At 47.2% G+C, this 12,280-nt stretch overlaps 1 protein-coding gene across 1 annotated transcript in view; it reads left to right on the top strand.

Annotated features, from left to right (window-relative positions):
- The window catches only part of CTSA (cathepsin A), a 50,582-nt gene that overhangs the window by 18,396 nt on the left and 19,906 nt on the right, over positions 1-12,280 (top strand). The window contains exons 6-9 of the mRNA XM_063960478.1: positions 1,932-2,087; positions 6,093-6,184; positions 6,358-6,442; positions 6,551-6,642. Coding sequence (XP_063816548.1) covers positions 1,932-2,087; positions 6,093-6,184; positions 6,358-6,442; positions 6,551-6,642 — 425 coding nt within the window. The remainder of the gene's footprint in view (positions 1-1,931; positions 2,088-6,092; positions 6,185-6,357; positions 6,443-6,550; positions 6,643-12,280) is intronic.

Here is a 12,280-nt window from a genome sequence, read left to right as displayed (position 1 = left end):
CGTCTAAACAAAAAACTAGACAGATATTGCGCCAGGTCAAGGGACCCTCAGGCAATAGCGGTGGACGCTCTGGTAACACCGTGGGTGTACCAGTCAGTGTATGTGTTCCCTCCTCTGCCCCTCATACCAAAAGTACTGAGAATCATAAGAAGGAGAGGAGTAAGAACTATACTCGTGGTTCCGGATTGGCCAAGAAGGACTTGGTATCCGGAACTTCAAGAGATGCTCACGGACGAACCGTGGCCTCTACCTCTAAGAAAGGACCTGCTCCAGCAAGGGCCTTGTCTGTTCCAAGACTTACCGCGGCTGCGTTTGACGGCATGGCGGTTGAACGCCGGATCCTGAAGATCCCTACCCTGGTCAAGGCCAGGAAAGACGTAACCGCAAAACATTATCACCGCATTTGGCGAAAATATGTTGCGTGGGGTGAGGCCAAGAAGGCCCCTACAGAGGAATTTCAACTGGGTCGTTTCCTCCATTTCCTACAAACAGGACTGTCTATGGGCCTAAAATTAGGGTCCATTAAGGTTCAAATTTCGGCCCTGTCGATTTTCTTCCAAAAAGAACTGGCTTCAGTGCCTGAAGTTCAGACATTTGTAAAAGGGGTACTGCATATACAGTCTCCTTTTGTGCCTCCAGTGGCACCTTGGGGATCTCAATGTTGTGTTGAGTTTCCTAAAGTCACATTGGTTTGAACCACTCACCACTGTGGACTTAAAATATCTCACATGGAAGTGACGAGTTAGCCCTGGTTTCAGCCAGGCGGGTGTCAGAATTGGCGGTTTTATCATATAAAAGCCCTTACTTAATATTTCATTCTGAAAGGGCAGAATTGAGGACTCGTCCTCAAATTTTCTACCTAAGGTGGTTTCTGCATTTCACATGAACCAACCTATTGTGGTACCTGCGGCTACTAAGGACTTGGAGGATTCCAAGTTGCTTGACGTGGTCAGGACCCTGAAAATACATGTTTCCAGGACGGCTGGAGTCAGAAATTCTGACTCGCTGTTTATCCTGTATGCACCCAACAAACTGGGTGCTTCTGCTTCTAAGCAGACGATTGCTCGTTGGATTTGTAGTACAATTCAGCTTGCACATTCTGTGGCAGGCCTGCCACAGCCAAAAATCTTAAAATGCCCACTCCACAAGGAAGGTGGGCTCATCTTGGGCAGCTGCCCGAGGGGTCTCGGCTTTACAACTTTGCCGAGCAGTTACTTGGTCAGGAGCAAATAAGTTTGTAAAATTCTACAAATTTGATATCTTGGCTGAGGAGGACCTGGAGTTCTCTCATTCGGTGCTGCAGAGTGATCCGCACTCTCCCGCCCGTTTGTGAGCTTTGGTATAATCCCCATGGTCCTTACGGAGTTCCCAGCATCCACTAGGACGTCAGAGAAAATAAGAATTTACTTACCGATAATTCTATTTCTCGTAGTCCGTAGTGGATGCTGGGCGCCCATCCCAAGTGCGGATTGTCTGCAATACTGGTACATAATTATTGTTACCAAAAAATTCGGGTTATTGTTGTAGTGAGCCATCTTTTCTAGAGGCTCCTCTATTATCATGCTGTTAACTGGGTTCAGATCACAAGTTGTACAGTGTGATTGGTGTGGCTGGTATGAGTCTTACCCGGGATTCAAAATCCTTCCTTATTGTGTACGCTCGTCCGGGCACAGTATCCTAACTGAGGCTTGGAGGAGGGTCATAGGGGGAGGAGCCAGTGCACACCAGGTGATCCTAAAGCTTTCTTTAGATGTGCCCAGTCTCCTGCGGAGCCGCTATTCCCCATGGTCCTTACGGAGTTCCCAGCATCCACTACGGACTACGAGAAATAGAATTATCGGTAAGTAAATTCTTATTTTTTTTTCTCTTTCGAATATTTTATCCCTGTCTTGTTGAATACTCCTCTACCCTGTTCAATATTGTTTCTACAGGTTGCATATAATAACTATCTGGCTTTGAAGAAGTTTTATCAGCTCTTCCCAGAATACACTGCAAATGAGCTTTACATCACAGGAGAAAGTTATGGTGGGGTTTATGTTCCATCACTTGCTGTGGAGGTTTCCAAAGACGCCAGCATGAACCTGAAGGTACAAGGATAAAATGTGTGTATGAATATAATATATATTCTGCTGCAATATTCCATAGTTTTTATTCAGCACATATTGGACACATGAACAGAAGTTGTCATGTTTCCCATGTAGAGGGTATGGTGCAGTTGTGTATAGAAACCTTAGGCCAGGGGTAGTCAACATGCAGCCCTCCAGCTGTTGTGAGACTACACATCCCAGAATGCTTTGCCACTGTTTTGTTAGGACATACTGACATGTGAAGTTCAACATCAGCCAGGGCCATTTTAAGCATTTTAGTCCCTAGGCCAAGCCTGGCCAACCTGTGGCTCCCCAGCTGTTGTGAAACCAAGTCCCAGCATGCCCTGCTATGCTTTAGCTATAAGGGAATACTAAAATTGTGGCAGGGCATGCTGGGATGTGCAGTTTCGCAACAGGTTGGCCAGGCCTACCCTAGGCAAAGCAAATGCACTACAGCCCCCAACCACCCATTCAGAAACTAACTAAAAATCATAAGGTATCCCTGCTGTGGTCCTGCGCTCTCCGCATTCTTCCATACAGTGAATGGAGGTCTGCACTCTGGTTGGCTCCAGCCATCCACCAATTGACATACTTAGAGCCATTCACTGTCTGGCTGGGAGGCAGGTAGAGAATGCTGTCTGGCCACTTTAATTGTGTGACCACCTCCCACTCTTGCTTGAAGGCCCCTATTATTGTGGGGCCCTGGGCAGCTGCCCAGCGTGCCTGTATGTTAAGATGACCCTGACAGCAGGTGGAGGGCCACATGCTGAATACCAATTTTAGACCTTTTATTTATGGCTGTAAACTAGTGGTGGTTTTCATTTGCGTATGCATTTTAAATAGCTAAAGGGTCGTACAGCGCATGCATCCCACGGTTGTTGGCATATGTGATTCCATCTCAAATGCATTGGGAGTGACTGGGGCTGTTCAGATGTACGGATGTAACATTTTGTGGTTGTGAACTCAATCAATTGTTCGCATTCTCTGATGGAGAATCTGCACCTAACATATGGCTGTTGGGTGCCAGGATCCCAGCATACCGGCGCCGAGATACGACTGCCAGAAGCGGGGCGAGCGCAGAGGAGCCCCTTGCTGGCTCGCTGCGGGCACGGTTCTCCCTCCAGGGGTGTTGTGAACACCCCAGGAGGGAGAATAGTTGTCGGGATCCCGACTGCCGGTATATAGAGTGCAAGCTTCAATAGTGGCATCTAAAGACTCTCAATGCCATATTATAGTCTGCATCTCAATCCTTGCTCATTCAGGCAAATGTACACCTGGGAAGTACTACTCCACAAGACACTACACCACAATAGATGCTCCTCCTCCCCCCCCCCCCCCCAGCTCTGCTGTGACTTATTTGGCCCCTTTGGGTTTACCCTGGCAAGTCTTGTTGATGCATTATAACATCAATATTGTAGTTTGTATGTATCTGTAGCATCAATCGACACTCGTCACCACAAGATAATTGTTGCTACCAGAGTAACCTTTCAAATGATGATTCTCCTCTTTGTAGTTCCCAGGGCTAGTCTGTACAGAACACCACCCAGATCACAAAGAATATTTAGTGGCTCATTCCCCTTCTGTAAAAGATTTAATAATGCACCACAGTGTAAAAAATAAAATGGATAATACATTTATTTTTTTTAACGAAGTAGTGATAATGACTTTGTCATGGGTATCCTGAATCAGAGGTGGAACTACCATTGGTGCAGAAGGTGGATTGCACCGGGGTCCCAGAGTACTAAGGGGCCCACTGCTGTCCAGACCAGACATGAGTTTCCCTCTGGCCACCCCACAGACCATTTTCGGCAATGTCAGATGAATGGCCCAGTGCAGAGAGTGGGGTGAGCCCCACTGCCTGAAGTACCTGCCCCTTACCTTAGGTAGGCAGGGCTGGACTGATGGAGGAATCCTGCCACCTATCGGTGCTTATGATCAGCCACATACTGCCCCCTAATTAACAGGTGTGTGTGTGTGTGTGTGTGTGTGTGTGTGTGTGTTGTTTTTTTTTTTTTTTTTTTAAATTCACGGCTGTCTGTAAATTAAAGGCAGCTCACAACCGGTGTAACTGGCGCTGTCGGAGCCTATCTTGACCCATGTGCCAAACTGACGAAACCACAGGGGGCAGGGGCCCATGTCGGACAAAGCAGAGGCCTTTGTGTTCCTGTCCCCACCAAGGTACATGCCCCTGTTCTCCGCACAGTGCCAAACAAGGTGCTTGTATCCCTGTCACCCCCCTGCCTCCTTTGCCTTTAATCGTAAACTTCCTGCCTTACACTGTTGCCCACTGCCATGTGGCATATAGTGGACTTGGTTTGGGGTGGAGGAGGAGGGCCCAAATTATTCTTTGCACCTGGCCCACCACTCCGTCACTACCCTGAATGCCTTTGCTGCTCAGCTAAAAGTGTGAGAAATTATTCTCTACCACCACACTGGTGTCACCAAGGTCTGAATATGCTGCATATTACTTCTGAGCCTAAGGACTCCCGTGTGATCACCTTTTCACGAAAAGATTAAGGTCTATTGCCTCTATTTAAGAATACGATTATCACTAAACGTTGTTGTTAAAGTTTTTTGCAATTCATGAACACTTACCTTTTTTAACCTGACACAATGTCCAGCTCTTTGGTGATCCCCGTGCTTCTGTCCTACATCTGCTTTTTCTAACTGCACATGCTCTGGGGTAAGAGCCGTGCCAGCAGCAGCGGTGGTGGGGTACAGTTTGGAGCGGCAGCATAGTGGGGAAAGAGCGGGGTGGGGGTAGTATGGAGGTGACCTGGCATATGTCTGGGCACCTTGCTATAGTAGCAGCGGGTGTACGGACAGATCAAGCGGGTAATGGGGCAGTAAAGAGGAGATGACTATGCATATGTCTGGTCACCTTATAGCGGTGGGGGTAAGTGCGCAGCGAGAGGGCACTTGGGCAGCATGAAGTCAGGGGGAGAAGACCCAGCATAATGTGTATACCCTGGGCTCCTCGGGTTTGTCAGAAGGGAGGCAGGGGAGACGGCAGTCATCGGTGTTCGCCCTTCAGCAGGCTCTCTCCACCATCCTCAGATGGCAAATGTTATGCGAGAAGTGAAGCTTTCTTTGCTTCTATGACTCTCTCCCCATGGAGAAATGGTCTTGATGCAGAGCTGGGGCTCTACTGGAAAAATCATCTGATTTCTCCACTCCTTTTCTGTGAATAGGAGGTAGTAGTGAAAAGCCCTGTTATCACTGATAAAGGGCTTTCCACTGCTACATAAATAGACCCCTATGAATGCTTCTACTCCTCTCTAGCTGGGAAAGCAACTTATTCTATGCGACACCTCCCTAATGATCAGATGAGCCATTTACAGATTCATCCAATATGATCATAAGCACCACAATTAAGCAAAATACTTTAATATTTGATGCTTTGCTTTAATAGTAACTATTTAGATATTTAATACACTGGCACATGTATAGACTTGATCTATACAAATTAGTATTTTGATTTACTAAGTAGGTTTTCAAAGCTGCTGATTCTCTAGCGGTTACCTCTGAACTTGAAACTGCAATTACTAAGTGCACAGTACACCTGGTTTGCTCTTAATTGTATTGCTGTACTGAATTCTGCGGGCAAAAAAAAGTTCTTAATCTGTTTTAAGAAGCTGCAGTTAGGTAATACCTCTCCAGGAGCTGTCATGATATCAGAACATGTATTAGGAGGTGATCTTTTGGGGGTTTTGGGTTCATGCTGATTGCACCAAATGACCGAAATGGAAGAATAAAAACCTGAAATCCCCTGGCAGCTGTGAACAGATAAGCAATGCAGCAGGAGTGGTGATCAAGCCAGTAATTTAGTACACTGGACTTTTTGGTGAGTCACCTTAGATGAGGCAATGCAATTGGGAGTTATTTAACTTAAGGGCTCATTAACATTTTTTTGTTGTGTACTGTACAATGATACTCAAGTAGTGTATAAATACCTGTAATGAGCCATGGATATTTATATTCCACAATTGCTTATTTCATTTGTAGGGAATTGCTGTTGGTAATGGGCTGAGCAGTTATGAGGCTAACGACAATTCGCTGATTTTCTTTGCTTATTACCATGGAATTCTGGGCAGTGAGTAAGTAAAGTTCTCCCATTGTCTGTCATGTCCCGTTATGCTTTGGCTGCTGACTGTGCACTCTCTGTCCTGTCACTTAATTTGCTGTATCTGACTTGTTCAGATCAGTGTGAGTATTAGGACACAAATAAAATTGACCCTTTGATGGCCTTACCTGTTTCATCCATGTGCAGCCTTTGGACAAAGCTACAGAAGTTTTGCTGCCAAGCAGGAAACTGTCAGTTCCACAATAATCAGGACACAAACTGCTCCCTATTGGTAAGGTTCAGCTCCCGGGGGAAGAAATCCCAGTGATGGGTTTGGGAAACAGAGCTGGTGTTAGTTGGATAATGGTGTACTTTTGTGCTTGCTCATCTTTGTGTACAGGTACAAGAAGCCATGCATGATATATACAGTACAGGATTAAACATCTACAATCTGTATGAGAAGTGTTCTGGTGGAGCGCCAGGCGAGGTCAGGTATGTATGTTGGGGTGGTTTTTTTTTTTTTTTTTTTTCTCATACGTCCTAGAGGATGCTGGGGTCATCATAGGACCATGGGGTATAGACAGGATCTGCAGTAGACATGGGCACTTTAAGACTTTGAAAGGGTGTGAACACTCTCCTTCCTCTATGTCCCTCCTCCAGACTCCAGTTTTAGAATTGTGCCCAGTGAGACTGGACGCACTACAGGGAGCTCTACTGAGTTTCTCTGAAAAATACTTTTTGTTAGGTTTTTATGTTCAGGGAGGCTGCTGGCAACAGTCTCCCTGCTTCGTGGGACTTAGGGGAGAGGATTATGACCAACTTCCAGTGAGTTCAAGGGCTCTGCTTCTGGCTACAGGACACAATTCGCTCCTGAGGGTGCTGATCGCTGGGTACGCCTAGATGCTCCCGCAGCCTGCCGTCACCACCTTACAGAGCCAGAAGACAGGTGAGTAGCTGAAGAAAAGACTTCAGTGACTGCATTCTCTGAGGTACCACACAGCGCGCGGACGCTGCGTGCCAAGCTCCCACATATACACAGCACTGCAGGGCATGGGGGGGGGGGGCTGGGCAGCTAATATATCTTCAGTGGACACTGGCAAAAGGGACATTAGTGCCGAGGCACTGTCCAAAACCCCCGCCAGTATAATCATAGAAGAAGCGGGACTGAAGCGCGCCATTAAGGGGGCGGAGCTTTGTCCTCACAGCTCACTCGGCACCATTTTCTCTCCATCAGGCTGCAGAGACGCTGGTCCTTCCTTCACACTGACGAGTATCAGGGTGCCAAACGGGGGGAGGGGGGGGAGCTCCTGACAAAAAGTTTCAGGTTCCCAAAAGAATTAAGGTAGCTTATCCATTTCCCTCCAGTCACCCCCCCCCCCCCTGTCACGTTTGTCTAAAAAGGTGGCTCTCCTGTCACCTCACACGGCGGCCCTTAAGGATCCTGCGGATCGTAAACAAGAAACTATGTTAGAGTCCATTTAGGCGGCCACAGGTACACTACTCAGACCTGTCATTGCGTCTGTGTGGGTAAGTAGTGCGAACGAAAAGTGGGCAGACAACTTGTCTTCTGAAATAGATACCCTAGATAGGGATAGCGTCCTCTTGACGCTGGGTTATATCAAGGACGCTGCAGCATACCTTAAGCAAGCTGCAAGAGATATTGGTCTCTTGGGCTCAAAGGCCAATGCCATGGCAGTCTCAGCTAGACGAGCGTTTTGGATTCACCAATGGAATGCTGATTCCAAGAAAAGTATGGAATCTCTACCATATAAAGGTAAGGGTTTATTTGGTGATGGCCTTGATGACTTGGTATCTACAGCTACCGCTGGTAAGTCTTCTTCTTTTTTTGCCTTATGTTCCCCCACAACAAAAGAAAACGCATCACTATCAGATGCAGTCCTTTCGGCCCAATAATTACAGAAAGGGCAGAGGTTCTTCCTTCCTTGCTACTAGAGAAAGGGGAAGAGGTAAACGATCACCAGCCTTGTCAGGCTCCCAGGAGCAGAAGTCCTCCCAGGCTTCTGCCACTTCCACCGCATGACGCTGGGGCTCCTATGCGGGAGTCCTCACCGGTGGGGTCACGTCTCAAACGCGTCAGTTTTGGTTTCGTTTGGACCTAGACACATGGGTTTTACAAATAGTATCCCAAGGGTACAAGCTGGAGTTTCAAGACGTTCCCCCTTGCCGTTCCCCCCCCCCCCCCCCCCCAAATCGGCCTTACCAGCTTCTCTTCCGGACAGGGAGGTAGCTTGCGACGCAATACAAAAGTTGTGTCAAAATCAAGTTATCAGGGTTCCCCAGTCTCAACAGGGAGAAGGCTTTTATTCAAGCCTGTTTGTGGTCCCAAAGCCGGACTCCTCGGTCAGACCAATCCTAAACCTGAAATCCCTAAATTTCTACCTAAATAAATTCAAGATGGAGTCTCTCCACGCAGTGGTCTCCAGTCTGGAGGAAGGGGATTTTATGGTGTCGGTGGAAATAAAGGATGCCTACTTACATGTTCCTATTTATCCTCTGCATCAGGCTTACCTGAGATTTGCAATTCAGGATTGTCATTACCAATTTCAAACGTTGCCGTTTGGTCTGTCCACTGCTCCGAGGATTTTCACCATGGTGATGGCGGAGATGATGGTTCTCCTTCGCAAGCAAGGAGTCATGATTATCCCATACTTGGACGATCTCCTGATAAAGGCGAGATCCAGGGACCAGTTGGTGGAAAAAGTTGCACTCTCCCTGACAGTCCTTCAGCAACATGGTTGGCTCCTAAACTTGCCAAAATCACAGTTGATTCCGACTATGCGGTTGTCGTTTTTGGGAATGATATTGGACACAGAACTACAAAGTCTTTCTTCCAGGGGAAAAGTCTCTGGAACTTCAGTCTAGTAAAACAAATTCTGAAACCAGCAAGAGTGTCAATCCATCAATGCATTCGGTTGCTGGGGAAGATGGTTGCGGCCTACGAGGCCATTCAGTTTGGCAGGTTCCATGCCAGAGTGTTCCAGTGGGACCTGTTGGACAAGTGGTCCGGGTCCCACCTACACATGCACCGGAGAATAATCCTGTGGTGGCTGCACAGCTCACCTCCTAGAGGGGCGCAGGTTCGGGCTTCAGGACTGGATCCTAGTGACCTCAGATGCAAGTCTCCGAGGCTGGGGGGCAGGCACAATGGGAGAAAACTTCCAAGGAAGATGGTCAAGTCGGGAAACTTGTCTCCACATAAATGTTCTGGAGCTAGGGGCCATTTACAACTGTCTTCTGCAAGCGGAACATCTTCTTCGAGATCTGCCTGTACTGATCCAGTCGGACAATGTAACAGCAGTAGCGTACATAAACAGTCAGGGCGGAAAGAAAAGTAGAGCGGCAATGGCAGAAGCCACAAGGCTTTTTTCCGCTGGGCGGAAAAGCATACAAGCGCTCTGTCAGCGATCTTCCTTCCAGGAGTGGACAACTGGGAAGTAGACTTCCTCAGCAGACACGATCTCCATCCAGGAGAGTGGGGCCTCCGCTAAGAAGTCTTCGCAGAGGTGACAAGTCGTTGGGGAGTTCCCAAGTAGACATGATGGCATCTCTGCTCAACAAGAAACTTCAGAGATATTATTCCAGGTCAAGGGACCCTCAAGCAATTGCAGTGGATGCACTGGTGACACCATGGGTGTTCCAGTCTGTGTATGTATTCCCTCCACTTCCTCTCGTTCCAAAAGTTGTAAAGATCCGAAGAACAAAGATCCGGACGATCCTCATTGTCACAGACTGGCCAAGGAGGGCTTGGTATCCAGATCTTCAGGAATTACTCATAGGAGATCCCTGGCCTCTTCCTCTGCGCGAGGACCTGTTACAACAGGGGCCGTGCGTGTATCAGGACTTACCGTGGCTATGTTTGACGGCATGGCAGTTGAGCGCAAAATCCTAGCCCGTAAGGGTATTCCCAGTGAAGTAATTCCCACACTTATTCAGGCCAGAAAAAGGGTAACGTCTAAACATTGCCACCGTATTTGGAGAAAATGTTTCCTGGTGTGAATCCAAGGGGGCTCCTACGGAGGAGTTTCGGCTAGGAAGTTTTCTCCATTTTCTACAAGCAGGTGTGGATGTGGGCCTAAAATTGGGCTCAATTAAGGTACAGATTTCAGCCTTATCGGTTTTCTTTCAGAAACAATTGGCCTCCCTTCCAGAAGTTCAGACTTTCGTGAAAGGCCATCCAACCTCCATTTGTGCCTCCAGTTGCGCCATGGGATCTTAATGTGGTGTTGCAGTTCCTTCAATCACATTGGTTTGAGCCTTTACGGAAGGTGGAGTTGAAATTCCTCACTTGGAAAGTGGTCATCCTGTTGGCCTTGGCTTCTGCAAGGCAGGTGGCTGGATTAGCAGCCTTGTCTCACAAGAGCCCTTATTTGATCTTCCATGAAGATAGAGCTGAATTGAGGACACGTCAACAATTTCTGCCGAAGGTGGTTTCCTCTTTCCACATGAACCAACTATTGTGGTGCCTGTGGCTACTGATGCTTTCGCTGAGTCAAAATTTCTGGATGTGGTCAGAGCTTTGAAGATGTATGTCGCCAGAACGGCTCAGATTAGGAAAACAGAAGCTCTGTTTGTCCTGTATGCTCCCAACAAGGTTGGGTGTCCTGCTTCCAAGCAGACCATTGCACACTGGATCTGTAACACGATTCAGCAGGCTCATTCCACGGCTGGATTGCAGTTACCGGAATCTGTAAAAGCCCATTCTACTAGAAAGGTGGGTTCATCCTGGGCCGGCTGCCCGGGGGGTCTCGGCATTGCAACTTTGCCGAGCAGCTACTTGGTCGGGGTCAAACACTTTTGCAAAGTTCTACAAGTTTGACACCTTGGCCGATGAAGACCTTAAGTTTGGTCAGTCGGTGCTGCAGTCATCCGCACTCTCCCGCCCATTCTAGAGCTTTGGTATAACCCCATGGTTCTATGATGGACCACAGCATGTTCTAGGACGTATGAGAAAATAGGATTTTAATACCTACAGGTAAATCCTTTTCTCTTAGTCCGTAGAGGATGCTGGGCGCCCGTCCCAGTGCGTACTGTATCTGCAGTTAGTAGTTGTGGTTACACACATGTTGTGTTACGTTTATAGTCGGCCTGTTGCTGAAATTGTTCATGCCGTTGGCTTGTGTTCTGTTGAATGCCACGTTGTGCAGCATGCTTGAGGTGTGAGCTGGTATGTATCTCACCTTAGTAACAATGTCCGTCTCCCTGGGCACAGTTCCTGTAATTGGAGGAGGGGCATAGAGGGAGGAGCCAGTTCACACCCTTTCAAAGTCTTAAAAGTGCCCATGTCTCCTGCAGATCTCGTCTATACCCCATGGTTCTATGATGACCACAGCATCCTCTACGGACTAAAAAGGATTTACCGGTAGGTATTAAAATCCTATTTTTTGGTATGTATAGCTATATCAAATTTTTTTTTTTTTTTTTGGAACAATTGTAATTATTCAACATCCGTTATAAAACATCTATGCTTAAGTGGGAATTAGTCCTCCTTGTGGGCTGGCAGTATCTTATCCACCCAACACAAACTGAAGGGTCATTGAACAAGGCAACATATCTCCACATTTATCTTGACAAAACTGCAGGGTTTTTTTTATGTGGTGATGACGACCAAAGTAGGAGGGAGGGGTTGATGCCTTAAAGACCCCCTTTTTCCCCCAGCTGTTCTTAAAATAGCTAAGACCATACAGAAAATACAGCACTGGAGTGGGGTGACTCTTCTGCTCGTCTCCATTCATGAGCCCATGTTTTAATATTTGCTTATTGCTGGTCAATTCTCACTCAGGGGTCTATTCATAAAGCAGTGAAAAGAGTGGAGAAGTGAGCCTGTGGTGAAGTTGCCCATGGCAACCAATCAGCTGCTCCATACTTTGTATAGTATGCAAATTATAAATGTTACTTCAATGCTGATTGGCTGCCATGGGCAACGTCTCCACTAGCTCACTTCTCACTGCTTCATGAATAGACCCCTCTATCTGTAACTGTTGGCAGCAATGCTATCAAATTGGTATGTAATGGAAGAAATCCTAAAGTTAGTCACTTGTACAAGCATACTTATATTGAAAAGCGCAGGAAGACTTTTACTCCACCTGCTTGGATTTCTGCAACAATAAGT

Source organism: Pseudophryne corroboree, chromosome 3 (genome assembly GCF_028390025.1).
Source record: "Pseudophryne corroboree isolate aPseCor3 chromosome 3, aPseCor3.hap2, whole genome shotgun sequence".
NCBI lineage: Eukaryota > Metazoa > Chordata > Amphibia > Anura > Myobatrachidae > Pseudophryne > Pseudophryne corroboree.
Note: the sequence above shows the minus strand (reverse complement) of the source record. Positions and strands in the feature narration are given on the sequence as shown.